The sequence below is a fragment of the Lithobates pipiens genome, unplaced genomic scaffold, assembly GCF_037356315.1.
Source record: "Lithobates pipiens isolate NorthernLeopardFrog02 unplaced genomic scaffold, aLitPip1_a1.2 Scaffold_23, whole genome shotgun sequence".
Lineage (NCBI taxonomy): Eukaryota > Metazoa > Chordata > Amphibia > Anura > Ranidae > Lithobates > Lithobates pipiens.
The window spans coordinates 104,607,083-104,623,587 of NW_027507785.1; the positions used below are offsets into that span (position 1 = coordinate 104,607,083).

At 43.6% G+C, this 16,505-nt stretch overlaps 1 protein-coding gene across 3 annotated transcripts in view; it reads left to right on the forward strand.

Annotated features, from left to right (window-relative positions):
- TAMM41 (TAM41 mitochondrial translocator assembly and maintenance homolog) overlaps positions 1-16,505 on the forward strand; it is a 50,419-nt gene that overhangs the window by 16,105 nt on the left and 17,809 nt on the right. For all 3 annotated transcript variants that reach the window (XM_077452126.1, XM_077452124.1, XM_077452123.1), the window contains exons 4-5: positions 8,189-8,339; positions 13,373-13,518. In XM_077452126.1, the coding sequence (XP_077308252.1) occupies positions 8,189-8,339; positions 13,373-13,518 (297 nt within the window). The remainder of the gene's footprint in view (positions 1-8,188; positions 8,340-13,372; positions 13,519-16,505) is intronic.

The window sequence follows — 16,505 nt, forward strand, 5'->3', positions numbered from 1 at the left end:
CCTTTCCTGTCCATTCATTGCTGGAAAAGCTTTTTTGTATCTGAGAGGATCACCCAGATAAGCATAATATTTTTTATTTTTTTATTTTTTCCCCCTCCTAAAAAGTTTTCACACTTTATCCTATGGTGGAGGAAATTCACTAAGTAGGGTATACCAGCAGTTAACGCTGCTATATCCTCTGAATACGTTTGACTTGTCCGGCAGACAATGCTCAAATGCTTAGGGATCCAGCGAATAATAAGGTGGAATTCCTATTGGGGGGGGGGGGAACAAAAAACTTTTTTTTTTTTTTTTTCTCTGGCAGATTAAGGCTGGGTTCACACTACAGCGATGCGTTAACGCTGCGAATCCGCTGCGGATTCCCGCATCGCATGCCTCCCGGCGGCAGTTCACACTGCCCTATGTGAACTGCTGGGAGTGTCAGTGAAACGTTAATGACACCCCCAGATCAGTTTGCATATCGCAGTGCGATCTGCAAACTCGGACAGGAATCGGATCGCATGGTGGGAACACCCATGCTGCGGACCATAAAAAGGGTCCTGTGTGAGTTTGGGCCGGATGCGATGCGAATTCAGCCATACTATCTGTATGGCTGAACTCGCATCGCACAGAGATCGGATGTGATTTGCAGTGCGGTGCGAATGCATCCGATTCTCGTCACCGCAGCAGTGTGAACCCAGCCTGAGTGTCTCAGCCTGTGCTGACGGTAATTGCTTAATCATTGAACCAATTTAAACAGGTGTTCAAGGTTAAGGCACAGGAGGCAGCTTTATGTTTGTAATAATTGCTAGGAGAGATTCTATCCTTCAGGCCTTGTGCCCTTCTCTAAGCTCCTTGTAAGAAGCTCCTGGCTAGTCTTCCTTTTTGCAGTGAAACCGCTATTTGGGGATGTTTTTGATAATGCATCCAAAGAAATTCTAGTGGAAAGCACCCCTTTTACCATTTAAGAAAATGAGTAAATGTATTTTTCGTTTTAAAGCTCCTTCTCCTGTGCCAGAGGCATCAGCCTCCAGGCAGTCATGGTGGCTTCCACCGTCGTGTTCAATCGAATAGGGAAATTCTTCTGCAGTTCTCAAGGATCTGGCAGGAAGAGTGTCGAGACAAATGGGGGGGCTTCCTCAATAGCTCCAGGGTACAAACTGGAGTTCCAAGAATTCCCATCACCTAGTTTTCTCAGATAATACGTTTCTAAGGATCCAGAGAAAAATAAAGTGATCATGGGGGTCACCATATAAGAACAGAGGTTGGGCTTTGATTCAAACCTCCTTTTTATTTATTTTTTTATTTTTTTTTCATGGTGCCAAATCCGAATGGACATTCTGGATCTCAAAAATCTAAATTCAATTCCTGAATATAACCATAACCATTTCTCCAGAACCCTGTTCTATGAAAGAAAAATCACTGCAAGTCCGCGGACTTGCAGAAACGGCACCAAATTCCCAAACAACTCTTCCACTCCTATCTGCAAATCAGACACTACTTTGCTTCTAAATCCCCCACTCTCTGTCTTGATAAGCCAACTCCATTTGAATTTTTATGTGCTCAGGGCCCATACCAGGCCCATTTAATCACTGACATTTATAGAATACTCCATGAATCGGTGCCCCTTACGGAATCTTCTCATTCATATATGCGTAAGTGGTCGCAAGTGTTAGAACATCCCATCCTACTCCCACAATGGCAGAGAATCTGGGGGCCGTCTCTAAGACATCCCGCTGTGTGGAACAGAAGGAAACGGCTTACAAGATTCTGCTCTTTTGGTATAGAACGCCTGAAATTTTAAATAAATATGATCCCAAGACCCCTGCGATGTGCTGGAGATGTCGGGGAGATATAGGTTCCCATTTCCATATCTTCTGGGCATGCCCATTGATCTGTCCATTTTGGATTACAATACAATCCTTCGTCCAAGACTTGTTGGAGATTTCCCTCCCATTAGACCCTCTGTATTTCTTACTAGGGTTGCCGATTCCTGGACTCTCTAGACATGCTCAGAAGCTTGCCACCTTTATTTTGTTAGCAGCTAAGAGAGCTATCCCTACACGGTGGCTATCACGTACCCCGCCCACTTTCCCCCAAGTCTTGCAGAACCTAGAACATATCGGCCGTATGGAAAAGCTTACAGCCATAGTCCATGACACTATGCCTAAGTTCTCAATGATTTGGGATCTGTGGTATCGCTCTAAACTATATACTGCTACTTAATATAGTCTTCTGAGTTTGGACCTCCTACGCTGAGTTTAAGGCTCAAATTGCACGTTCACACTGTTCCATGCCCTTCTAAAGGAATGAAGTTTCCACATTTCCTGCTCACTGTCCTATGCCTATTTGATTGTGACGATTGCTGTTTTGTACCACAAATAATTGTTAATTAATGTGAGGATATACAGAATGTGCTGAAATATCCTACCCCCCCCCCTCCTCTTTCTTCCCTCCCCTCTCCTCCCTCCCCCCTCGCTGTTTCTGATTTGTTTTATTTGATGGACTTACTGTTTACCTGTGCATTTATGCCAACACTTTGTCATTGTTATCTTTATATTTTCAATAAAAATACAATTTAAAAAAAAAAAGAAAGGAAAAATCACTACATTCTCTTGATGTGGTGAGAGCAGTCAAAGTCTATTTAAAGTGGAGGTTCACACAAAAATGGAACCTCCGCTTTTCGGAAACCCCCCGCCCCGGTGTGACATTTGGCACCTTTCAGGGGGGAGGGGGTCAGATGCCCGTCGAAGACAGACGGGTACTTGCACCCACTTCTGGGCATAGACTCCCACGGGAGTCTACTCCACTTCCTGTCCCATCTCGCTGTCTGCTGGGACACAAACGGTTCCCAGAGACAGCAGGGACCATTCTGATTGTTCAACACGCGCATGCGCAGTAGGGAATCGGGAAGTGAAGCCGCAAGGCTTCATTTCTTGACTCTCTTACCGAATATGGTGGCAGCACCCGAGGACTGAGGGGTGCCGACATCGCTGGACCCTGGGACAGGTAAGTGTCTTTATTTTAAGTCAGCACCTGCAGTATTTGTAGCTGCTGACTTTTTTAAAAAAAAAATTAAAAATTTACGGGACTTCCGCTTTAGGACGGCTGCTCCCATCCAGAAAACGCATGTTTTGTGTGTGTTGCCTGAAGGTCCTAAAAGAGGACAGGCAGCATCAAAATCTACTATTTCTAAATGGATTTGACAAGTAATCGTTCTAGCTTATGGTTTAAAGAGGTAGTTCTACCCGCTCAAATCAAAGCGCACTCCTCTAGGGCCGTTAGTGCTTCGTGGGCAGTGCATCACCAAGTCTCCATGGCTCAACTCTGCAAGGCTGCAACTTGGTCTTCAATCCATACATTTACCAGATTCTATCTGGTGGATGTAAAAAGACTTGAGGGTGTCGTTTTTTGGTACAGTGTACTGCAGGAAGCAGTATACATCCTCTGATCTCATGGTGCCCTACTTTGGTTGTGTCTCCCTCCCCCCATTTGGCATTGCTCTGAGACATCCCACATAGTAATTACTATGGCTCTGTGTCCCATGATGTACGATTAAAAGAAACAAGAATTTTTACAACGGCTTACCTGTAAAATCTTTTTCTTTTGAAGTACATCACGGGACACAGAGGTCCCATCCCTCTTTTTAATATACATGTGTATTGCTTTGCTACAAAACCGAGATACTCCCAGCAGTGGGAGGGGTTATATAGGGAGGCAACTTCCTGTTTAGGGTGTGCCAGTGTCCAGCAACTGAAGGTGGACTATAACCCACATAGTAACTACTATGGCTCTGTGTCCCGTGATATACTTGAGAAGAAAAGGATTTTACTGTAAGCTGTTATAAAAATCCTATTATTCACATATTATGCCAGTTCTCTATACCTGTTAAGGGCTGCCATTGCCGACTTAAAATTATAGATCTTGATAGTCTCTCTAAATGTGGGTTATGATACCCGAGGCAAAGTCTGAGTCTGAAATCCTAATCTGTAGACTTGTTTCAGGTCGGGGACTTAACACATTGAAGCTTTTGGTTTAAAGTAACAAATTTCATAATGGTTGCTCTGTGTTTCCTCAGTAAAAGTTTCCTTTAAAGAACTTCATTACCAAGGCTCCTCATGTCTGAAAGAGCTACTGAGGCTGTGTGGTTGGTTTACTAAATGGGTTGTTCACTTTGCAAGGGAACTTGTACTTCGAATAGGAATTTCCCCAAAGCTTTGTAAAATGTGGTGAAATTTCACTTGGCAAAGAATATCCAAGCATGTGAAAGGAAAAAGGAAAAAACAGCATTTTTGCTTGCAGGTGATTGGATAATGGAAGTGAGCAGAAGTTCTGCTCAATCGCTAAGTTCTGGGGAAAATTCCCTTTCAATTTACAATTTCCTGTGCACAGCCTGTTTGCCTTTAGTAAATGAACCCATATTTACTGTATGTATATAGATAAAGTACTATGCAAATGTTTTAGGCAGGTGTGAAGAAATGCTGTAAAGTAAGACCGCTTTCAAAAATATATATTTTAATTGTTTATTTTTATCAATATATAAAATGCAAAGTGAGCGAACAGAAGAAAAGTTTTTAAATCAAATCAATATTTGGCACGACTACCCTTTGCCTTCAAAACATTGGCTGTATGTTTTGGGGTCCATCATGCCATGCCATCAGGGAGGCATGTGATTGGCCTCAAATTTATTCTGCAGCAGGACAACGACCCCACACATACAAAGTAATTTAAGAACTATCTCCGGTGTAAAGAAGAACAAGGAGTCCTGGAAGTGATGATTGGGCCCACACAGAGTCTTGATTTCAACTTGGCGTCTGTCTGAGATTGCATGAAGAGACGGAAGGATTTTAGGCAGCCTGCAACCACAATATCTGTGGTTAATACTCCAAGATGTCTGGGGCAACCCACCTCCCGAGTTCTTTAAAATACTGTGTGACAGTTTACCTAGAAGAACTGATGCTGATTTGAAGGCAAAGGGCGGTCACACCAAATATTGATTTTTGATTTGGATTTCTCTTCTGTTTATTTACTTTCCATTTTGTTAGGGATGCATGTAATCTGCCTCAATTAAAAATTGTTCTACAGCTCGCAATCCCCCAACATGGAGAATAAATGTGTTCCGAGCACACATCTACTGTAAGGATAATTTATAAGAAGCTTGATTCCCACCTGTTCTTTTGCAGACTCTCCAAAAGGTGGGATGAGTCTCTAATATAGGTAGAAAGTGACGTGACAGTAGGTTGAAAAAATATATCCACTTACTCCGATATCCTACTGGTCATACTGTCCATGCTCGCTATAATGGGTCTACCAGGGGGACAAGTAAGGCTTTTATGGTCTTTCAGTATATGGTAGAAGTAGGGTATTTTATAGTAATTATTGATGAAAAAGGGCTTCTGGGATTTAATTATTCCTCGTTTTTATCGTATCATGTAAGTCAATCCTGTACTCTGGGAGGGGGTCCCGAATTAGAATCCCATATGTAGCGGGATCAGAAAGTAAGTAGTGGCGGCTTTGAGGTAGTCCTCTTTTTCTTTTAGTGGCGGCTTTGAGGTAGTCCTCTTTTTCTTTTAGTGGCGGCTTTGAGGTAGTCCTCTTTTTCTTTTAGTGGCGGCTTAGAGGTAGTCCACTTTTTGTGGCGGCTTTATGGTAGTCCACTTTTAGTGGTGGCTTTGAGCTAGTCCTCCTCTTCTTTTAGTGGTGGCTTTGAGGTAGTCCTCCTCTTGTGGAACACTATAACCCTGCCCTTGTCTGCCATCGATATAACAACTTTGATTCCTCTTCAGTGAATCCAAGGGTATTTTCTCTGTTTTGGTGAGATTGTCTCTACTTCCCTTCCCCTGGGGACAATTGCACAACTTCTTAAAGTCTGCATACATCATGCAATAGTAGGTCTTAATAAATTCACTTTTGATGTGGTGGGGGTATAAGGCTGATATCGGGCAGAAGCCTGTATGTATAAAATTGTTGGTAAAAAGAAGTGGACGCTAGACACTCGCCTTCCTCGCTACCCTCAAGTAATAGTTCTTCTGCTATACCCAATATTTCTCAATCGCTGACCTGATACATCTGGGTAAGTACAATCGGGTAATGCAATGTTATTACCATCAATGGTACCTGGCAAACTATTTCCACGTGGCTTCAAACTGTAAAATCATTGGACATGTCCCTAGTATACTTGTGTATTAAACGTCTCTAACTTAAAGAGGAAGTAAACCCTGATGAGTTTACTTCCTCTTTCATTCCCTGCAAAGGCAAAGCATAATGGACTACTATGCATCGCATGGTAGCCCATTATGTGTCACTTACCTGACACAGGAGCCAGCGAAGTCACTGCTATCCCCTGTAGTCCGGCGCATCCATCTTCTCGGTGGGGTCTCGCAGCTCCGCCGCTGTCATTCGGCGAAGCCGCGATGACGTCACTCCCGCGCATGCGCACGGGAGCCGACACGCGCGGCAGCTCCATTGTTGGAAATGCCGCGCTCAGTGCGCCTGCGCGCCGCTGCCTACGGCGCATGCCCCGTAGACAGCGGTGCCTGTCTTCAGGCAAATATCTCCTAAACCATATAGGTTTAGGAGATATTTCTTGGACCTACAGGTAAGCCTTAATCTAGGCTTACCTGTAGGTCAAAGTGGTTTGTAAGGGTTTACAACCACTTTAAATTGGCATTATAACTAGGAGCAAAATTAAGCCCTTTGTGTAATATGGTAATCTCACTCTCACCGATGACATGGGATGCTAGATTAAATATTTTGATGGTTGTCTAAAAAAATGTATTATTACCACTGATTTGTGGTGTTGGGACTACCAAGATTGTCAACCCAGGGGCCTTGTGGGGATACGACAAAATCGGGGACCTTCACAGGCCCCCCCACCCCAGCTTTTAGAGACATGACTTCCATTCAGAGGTGACCCTTCATTAGTGGAGGCTGCATCCTGTCCGCATGCCCTTTCTGTGGGACCCAGTCTCTGATTAGCACGCCTCTTGTTCTCTCTCAATTTTATTTTGTTGTCTGAGTGCTCTCCCTCTCTCCCTTCCAGAGCATTCACCAGTACAGAGGGAGAAGACTTTTTTTCCTAGGTCTGCTGTGAATCTGAATCTAGAAAGTTGCTACTTTTTGTTTTGTAGCCCCCTAGGGCTAGGCCCCTAGATAGATACTGTTTCAAATAGACCATGTCCCACCATTGGATGGTATCATAATTCTAAGCAGCCTTCCCCTTTCTACATAATACCCAAAATTCTTTCTCGTAATCCTGAAGTTTATTCGCCATTACCCTATGTTGGGTAAAGGAGCAGTAGGTATGCCATTGCTACTATTTTGTTTGGAGATGGTGCTTAATTTGGCTCTGGCACAAAGATTGGAAAATCTCTGCTGATCTCCTCTTATTTCTATTATCCAGTTCATCTACAGGAATAATATCTGCCATGTATAAAAACAGAGGTTCGCTACATTAAGGAAAAAACTAAAATGATACTCAAGAATCCCTGTGGACAATGACGGCAAACAGAATAATAGTAAAATAAAACAAGATGAATTGATATGAGAATGTTACCGGAATGTAACTTTTTTTTTTTTTTTGTTATTTTTTTTTTTTTTTTAATCTTGTGGGTTTAGTTACGCTTTAACTTTAACCCAATTTCCTTTTGTGTAATAAAAGTTGAATTTCTATTGAAAAGAAATGATCCCACTTTATTGGATAGCTGTAAGATTTCTGTGCAATTGTTCAAATACTAATCAAACACAATTTATTTGTGTATTGTTCTGAAATGGAATAGTGTTCACTTTTATCAGTAATTCCCAAAGCTTCCACTAGAGGGCAGCACATGATTTTGTTACGCTTCATTTATACTCCTAAATTGCAAAGGCTAAAATTTTTGCTACATGGTTTACATCTTTACTCTGCTAAATACTGTAATGTTTAATAGACCATCTATTCCACCCACTGATGTTTTTATATGCCCCAGGGCACCATAATATAAAGTAAAACCTTTGCATGCAAGAGCTAATACTGTACAGCTGTGTGTGAGAAACATGTCCTAACTTCTCTGGTTTACAGGGCTATTAGTAAATCCTATAATCAGAGCTCAGATCCGTTTTATATTTGTCAGATATAACTTCTTTTCCCAGAATTACTGACAGATTGCATCAGTTCATGAATTAGGTTGTATGATTGACAATGCTGTGTCTATCTTGTTCCTCTGTGCAGGTGAAGATCCTAGTACAGAAGGAAAATAAGCAGCTTCGCACTGCGCTGAACACCAACCTGAAGAGTGCGGTCATTGCTGCTTTCCTTATGTTACCCGAAAGCTTTTCTGAAGAGGAGCTCTACCTGCAGATCGCTGGCCTCTCTTATTCAGGTGAGGTTTAGTATTAAAGTGGAAGTAAACTCCCCTATCGCTTTCAGCCAAGGAAGCTGCCATCTTTGCCTCTGTTTAATCTTCAACTGCTATGGTGCTGCACATGTGATTCGTTAGGACACCAGCCATTGGATGGTTTGATAGTTTGGCTGAGAGCACAGCCAATGTGCAGTTAGCATTCCCAGCATGCCTTTTTTAAATCGATGGGTTTACCCAATCATATGTAGGACTTAGAGCTTTAACCACTTGCTTACTGGGCACTTAAACCCCCCTCAGTCCCAGACCAATTTTCAGCTTTCAGCGCTGATGCACTTTGAGTGACAATTGCGCGGGCATACAACACTGTACCCAAATGAAATTTTTATCATTTTTTTCCCACAAATAGAGCTTTCTTTTGGTGGTATTTAGTTACAGCTCGGAGTTTTATTTTTTGCTAAACAAACAAAAAAAGATGCAAAAAAAAAAAAAAAAAAAATCATGTTTTAATAGTTTGTTATAAAATTTTGCAAACGGGTCATTTTTCTCCTTCATTGAAGTGCGCTGATTAGGCGGCACTGATGGGCTGCATTGGTGGGCACTGATGGGCTGCATTGGTGGGCACTGATGGGCTGCATTGGTGGGCACTGATGGGCTGCATTGGTGGGCACTGATGGGCTGCATTGGTGGGCACTGATGGGCTGCATTGGTGGGCACTGATGGGCTGCATTGGTGGGCACTGATGGGCTGCATTGGTGGGCACTGATGGGCTGCATTGGTGGGCACTGATGGGCTGCATTGGTGGGCACTGATGGGCTGCATTGGTGGGCACTGATGGGCTGCATTGGTGGGCACTGATGGGCTGCATTGGTGGGCACTGATGGGCTGCATTGGTGGGCACTGATGGGCTGCATTGGTGGGCACTGATGGGCTGCATTGGTGGGCACTGATGGGCTGCATTGGTGGGCACTGATGGGCTGCATTGGTGGGCACTGATGGGCTGCATTGGTGGGCACTGATGGGCTGCATTGGTGGGCACTGATGGGCTGCATTGGTGGGCACTGATGGGCTGCATTGGTGGGCACTGATGGGCTGCATTGGTGGGCACTGATGGGCTGCACTGGTGGGCACTGATAGGCATAGTTAAGGCGGCACTAATAGGCACAGATAAGGCGGCACTGATGGGCACAGATGGGCACAGATAAGATGGCACGGATGGGTGGCACGGATAAGTGGCACGGATGGGTGGCACGGATGGGCACTGATAGGTGGCACTGATAGGTGGCTCTGATAGGTGGCACTGCTGGGCACTGATGGGCGGCACTGCTGGGCACTGATGGGCGGCACTGGGGTGCAGCACCTTTGAGGCAGATTGGGTGGCACTGTGGGGTGGCACTGTGGGTGGCACTGTGGGCACTATGGGCACTGACAGGGGGCACTGACGGGGGGCACTTTTTCTTTTATTTTACTTCAGGATGGCACTGCGGGAGGCAGGTGGGCACAGGCAGGTGGCAGGTGGTCCCTTGTATTGATGGCCGTGATCGGGACTGATGTCCCGATCACGGCCGCCGGTGATCGGCTTTTTTTTTCTCTCCTCGCGCTGTCAGCGCGAGGAGGAATAATAGCCGATTACCGGCTCCGTTCTATCACATGATCAGCTGTCATTGGCTGACAGCTGATCACGTGATAAGGGGTCGGGATCGACCCCTTACACGGATCGGTGATCAGGCGAGTCTCACGGACTCGCCGATCACAGAGCGCGCCGCGCGCGCCCCTCAGGGGGCGCGCAGGCCGCTCGTAACCAGGACTACGTCAATAGACGTAGTCCCGGAAATGTAGGTCCGCGCTAATGCCGTCATTTGGCAATAGCGCGGATCTGAAGTGGTTAATGCTCTGTTTTGACAAGTGATGCAAAACAAGCTTCATTTGTGCTACTGTGACAGCTTAAGGATACTGTTTTAAGTGGCAAGCAAGCAGGGGCATGAAAATGTACAGTATTTCCTAACATGTCGAATCTTTGAGACCAAAGACTTATCAAGCTCTTTTTCTATGGAAGAGGAAATAAGCACTTCACTGTGTGTGCACATGTACAGATGCACCGCCTATGCTAAAGCACAAGTGGGATGGGGGGCAGGGACAATTATCAGGAAAATTAGCAAAACAATTAGTCTCAAATTGGGTTGCTTCTGCTTCAGAAAACCGTGCAACTGGTTAACAGACATGTGTTTTGGTAGGTGGTACATGTCTAAGTACAACCCTCCATTCCAAAAAAAAAGTTGGGATTCTGTTTAAAATCTATATAAAAACAGAATGCAATGATTTGCAAATCTCACAATCCCATATTTTATTCACAATAGAAAACATACCAAATGTTTAAACTGAAAAAATGTACAATTAAAAAAAAAAAAAGTATTTTGAGATTCATGGCAGCAACATGTCATCTCAAAAAAGTTGGGACAGGGCCATGTTTACCACGGTGTAGCATCCCCTCGTCTTTTAACAACACTCTGTAACTGTCTGGGAAGTGAGGAGACTCCAATGGCTGAAGTTCTTGGAGATGAATGTTGTCCCATTCTTGCCTGATATGATTCTAATTGCTCAACTGTCCTGGGTCTTCTTTGTCATATTTTTCATTTCAAGATTTGCCAAATATTTTGACTTGGTGTAAGGTCTGGACTTCTGGCAGGCCAGTTAAGCCCCCGGACTTTTCTACTACGAAGTCATGCTGTTATCATAGATGCAATATGTGATTTAGCATTGTTCTGCTGAAATATGCAAGGCCTTCCCTGAAAAAGCCTACTTGCTGCTCTAAATCCTGGATATGTCTTTCAGCATTGAAGGTGCCTTTCCAGATGTGCAAACTGCCCATTTTTCATATGCATGAAAGTGCCCCAATACTATCAGGGATGCAGGCTTTTGAACTGAGCGCTGATAACAAGCCAGAAGGTTCCACTCCTTTAGTCTGGAGGACACAATGCCCATAGTAGCCAAAAAAATGTGTAAAATTTGGATTCGTCTGACCACAGAAAAGTTTTCCACTTTGCAATAGACTATTTTAAATGAGCTTTGACCTGTAGAAGACAACAGCGTTTCTGGATCATGTTCAGATATGGCTTCCTCTTTATCTTGCATGTTAGGATGGCTCAGCGAACTGTGTTCAGACAGAGATTTTTGGAGGTATTCCTGAGCTCATGCAGTGATGTTCATCACAGAAATATGCCTGTTTTAAATGCAGTGCCGCCTGAGGGCCAGAAGATCATAGGCATCCAACATTGTGTTTCTGTCTTGTCCCTTGCACCCAGAGATGTGCGTGTTTACACAAGGTCTTTACTGAACATTTTGCTCAAGATTTTTCTGTCAATACGATCCTGAGTATAGGGCCTCATGCATACTTGGACATTTTTACAGCTGCTGTTTTTGGCTTCAGATTTTTTTTTCTGCAGCCTTTAACCACTTGAGATCCGCGCTATAGCCAAATGACGGCTACAGCGCGGATCTCCTTTTCCGGGACTACGTCTATTGACGTAGTCCCGTGTACGAGCGGCCTGCGCGCCCCCTGAGGGGCGCGCTCTGTGATCGGCGAGTCCATGAGACTCGCCTGATCACCGATCCTTGCAGGGGGTCGATCCCGACCCCTTATCACGTGATCAGCTGTCAGCCAATGACAGCTGATCAGGTGATATAACGGAGCCGGTAATCGGCTAGCATTCCTCCTCGCGCTGACAGCGCGAGGAGAAAAAAAAAAAGCCGATCACCGGCGGCCGCGATCGGGACATTAGTCCCGATCACGGCCAGCAATGCAAGCGGCCACCTGCCCCCTGCAGTGCCACCCTAATAAAAAGTCAGTGCCACCCACAGTGCCCACAATCTGCCTCAAAGGTGCTGCACCCCAGTGCCGCCCATCAGTGCCACCTATCAGTGCCACCTATCAGTGCCACCTATCAGTCCCATCTATCAGTGGTACCTATCAGTGCCCATCCATGCCTCCGTGCCATCTTATCTGTGCCCATCTTTGCCCATCAGTGCCACCTTATCTGTGCCCATCGGTGCCGCCTTAACTATGCCCATCAGTGCCCACCAATGCAGCCCATCAGTGCCCACCAATGCAGCCTATCAGTGCCGCCTAATCAGCGCACTTCAATGAAGGAGAAAAATGACCCGTTTGCAAAATTTTATAACAAACTATCAAAACATGATTTTTTTTTTTTTTTTTTGCATCTTTTTTTGTTTAGCAAAAAATAAAACTCCCAGCTGTAACTAAATACCACCAAAAGAAAGCTCTATTTGTGAGAAAAAAATGATAAAAATTTAATTTGGGTACAGTGTTGTATGCCCGCGCAATTGTCATTCAAAGTGCATCAGCGCTGAAAGCTGAAAATTGGTCTGGGACTGAGGGGGGTTTAAGTGCCCAGTAAGCAAGTGGTTAAACTCCCCAGCATGTTATCCTATGTGTTCATGCACACACAGGCTTTTATCAGTGGTTTTTTTTTGGCTGGAAAACCACAGAACTACTGGGTTTCTAAAAGTAGTTTTTCAGCTGGAAAAATGCTCTAAAAAACAGAATAGCCGCGTTTTTCATCGTTTGAGCCTTTTGTGGGCGTATCGTGTCCTCCTCCCCTTTTTTTTTTATTTATTTTTTTGCTAAAAAATGGCAAAAAACTACTGCAAAACTCATTCTATAGCTACATCCAACACTACTGATTTATAATGTCCCAATGATGTGCATGAAGCCTAAACTTCAGTAAAATAGTACGTCCTTGTGCAAGTGGCCTGTATTTAAGAGAAGTGAACCTGGGTTTAATTTAATAAAATGTAAAGCTGAATTCAAAACTAGTAGAAAAACACAATTTGAAACCTGCTTTTACATGTATTGAAGTGGTTAAGCATCTAATCTACACACATACCTAGAACATTATATTTTATGGAGTTCTCCCTGTAATGTAAATGTTCATTTGGGCAGCTTATTATCTTTTGCATAAATTCCTATTTGCTAATCAACTTTATTTTTTGTTTTATTGCTATACTATACTGTTATATCCCCCCCCCCCCCTGTTTAGGTGACTTCCGCATGATAATTGGTGAAGATAAAAGCAAGGTGATGAATATCGTCAAACCAAACATTGGCCATTTTCAGAAGCTGTACAGTGGCATACTCCAGGAGTGTCCTCAGGCTGTTTATAAACCTACACTGGGTAAAGTAGAGGTAACCGTCTCGCCAAGGTTTATGATATTTAAAGACATAGTATAGTATGAAGGTGGAGGGGCTTGTGCGTGTTCTAACATGCCCGGGGAGTAAAAAAAATAAAAAATAAAAATAAACCGCATGGGCAGAAAAAAAAAAAATTGGCAGCATTAGTTTCAAGCAGTATTAAACCAAAGGCAAAGGATAATTTTATTACAGCTTACTAATTCTTAGGTGTAATGGCTGCATTCCTTTTTCTTTTTAGGCTTTCTTTTTTCTGGTGAACTGGCCAGTAAATCTATTTTTCAAAAGATCAAGCTGTCCTGCAGAGGTAGCAGTTCAAGGGATGGAACTAACCATTTAATACTGACAGTGGTGCTTACAATGATCATAAAACCTTTATCCCATGTAAACAAGGCATTTCCTCATTCTGACAGGTGACATGACAGGGATATACTGTTCCCAGTGGTCGGGAACCGTGATCTCTGTCCTGTCCTCCTGTCCCATTAAGCTCCCCCCTCCAGTTAGAAACACTCATAGGGAACACTGTTAACCGATCCTGACCAGAGCACTTTTTGCGATCCGGCACTGCGTCGCTTTAACTGACAATTGCATGGTCGTATGTCTTTTGGTGGTATTTGATCACCTCTGCGTGTTTTTTTTTTTTTTATTTTTTATTTTTTTTTTTTTGTGCTCTAACCAAAAAAAGCGACAATTTAAAAAACAATATTTTTGCTATAATAAATATCCCCCAAAAATATATAAAAAAAAATAAATTTGGCAAAAATTATAGTGCCTACAAAATAGGGGATAGATTTATGGCATTTTTATAAATGTATTTTAATTATTATTAATGGTGGCGATCTGCGTTTATTTTTATTTTTTTTGTTGTTTTTTTTTTTTTTTCGTGACTGCGTCATTGCGGTGGATACATCAGACACTTTTGACACTATTTTGGGACCATTGTCATTTTATACAGCCATTAGTGCTATAAAAATCCTAGGCAGGACAGGGAAATGCTTTGTTTACATAGGAATCTCCCCGTTCTGCTGTTCTGTGTCACGATGGCGGGCCCCCAGCGGACATCAAGTCTGCGGTACCCGCAGGCACGCTCATGGAGTATGCAGCTCATGCGCCCACTAAGCCACATCTTAAAGGGGATGTACAGGTACGCCCATTTGCCCAGCCATGCCACTGTGCCGACATACAGCGTTGTGTGCTTGTTGGCAAGCAGTTAATGATGTTTTTAAAAAAAAAACATTTTACCTAAGCTGCAACACTTTTTCCAAAACTCCAGCACTGTTCTCTGATGTAACCATTGCTGTGAGCACAAGGCTAACAAGTCCACCCTGGTCTTAATAAGTTAATTTTTTAAATCCTCTCTTGTTGAGCCGGGTGGTGCTTGCAGGGCCAGTTGTTATTGTCAGTTGTATTCAAAATGATTTGCTTTTGATGGCGTCACTTTTTTTTTTTTTTTTTTTTTTTTTTTTTTTATTTGACCTGAATTATGATTAAAACAATAGCTTTCCCTGAATATTTATTTTATTTAAAATCCCTTATTAAAGCCCCTTCCACGGTGCGGACTCCGTTTTAATCCGCAGAGGACCTGACTGCTGATCAGAGCAGGTGGATGACAGGTCTGTGTCCATTCAATTTCTGCAGAACAAACAGACAGAACCTGCTGTGCTCTATGGACAGCTGGTAGTAAACTGACTCTGCTGTCCATTTACACCCAACTTCCACCATATCCACCTAAACGGAGGAGGGCAGACCCCTCCCCCCCCTTTTTTTTTTTTTTTTTTTTTTTTTGTGGCACATATCGGATTGGAGGTACGCAGACATAAGTCTGTTTACATCCCCCAGTCCATAGAGGTGAATGGACTGTCCAATCGGGTCCACCTGGAAAAACTGCCAAGTAGACCTGATCAGACCCCCTGCGTGAAAGGAGCCCTATACCACTTCACCTTATTTGAAAATATACCAATGTTTTCTAAGCTATCGATTAAAAAAAAGGGGGGGGGGGGGGTTCAGCTCCTGGCATAACTCTTTCAAGGATTGTCTACTAGCTTCATCAAATTGTAGAGTTCATCATAAACTTACAGGTACAGTGCATCCAGAAAGTATTCACAGCGCTTCACTTTTTCCACATTTTGTTATGTTACAGCCTTCTTCCAAAATGGATTAAATTTGCTTATTTTCCTCAAAATTTTACAAACAATACCCCATAATGACAACGTGGAAAGAAGTTTGTGTGAAGTGTTTTGCTAATTTTTTTTTGAAAAATAAAAAACAAATCACATGTACATAAGCATTCACAGCCTTTGCTCAATACTTTGTTGAAGTACCTTTTTGGCACAAATTACAGCCTCAAGTCTTTTTGAATATGATGCTACAAGCTTGGCGCACCTATTTATGGGCAGTTTCTCCCATTCTTCTTTGCAGGACTTCTCAAGCTCCAAGTTGGATGGGGGGGGAGTGTCTGTGCACTTCAGATCTCTCCAGAGATGTTTAATCAGGTTCAAGTCTGGGCTCTGATTGGGCCATTCGAGGACATGCACAGAGTTGTCCCGTAGCCACTCCTTTGTTATCTTGGCTGTGTGCCTGTTGGAAGATGAACCTTCATCCCAGTCTGAGGTCCAGAGCGCTCTGGAGCAGGTTTTCATCATGGATGTCTCTGTACATTGCTGCATTCATCTTTCCCTCAATTCTGGCTATTCTCCCAGTTCCTGCCGCTGAAAAACATCCCCACAGCATGATGCTGCAACCACCATGCTTCACTGTAGGGAAGGTATTGACCAGGTGATGAGTGGTGCCTGGTTTCCTCCAGACATGATGCTAGCCATTCAGGCCAACAAGTTCAATTCTTGTTTCATCAGACCAGAGAATATTGTTTCTCATGGTCTGAAAGTCCTTCAGGTGCCTTTTGTCAAACTCCAGGTGGGCTGTCTTGTGCCGTTTACTGAGTGGCTTCTGTCTGGCCACTCTACCATATAGGCCTGATTGGTTGA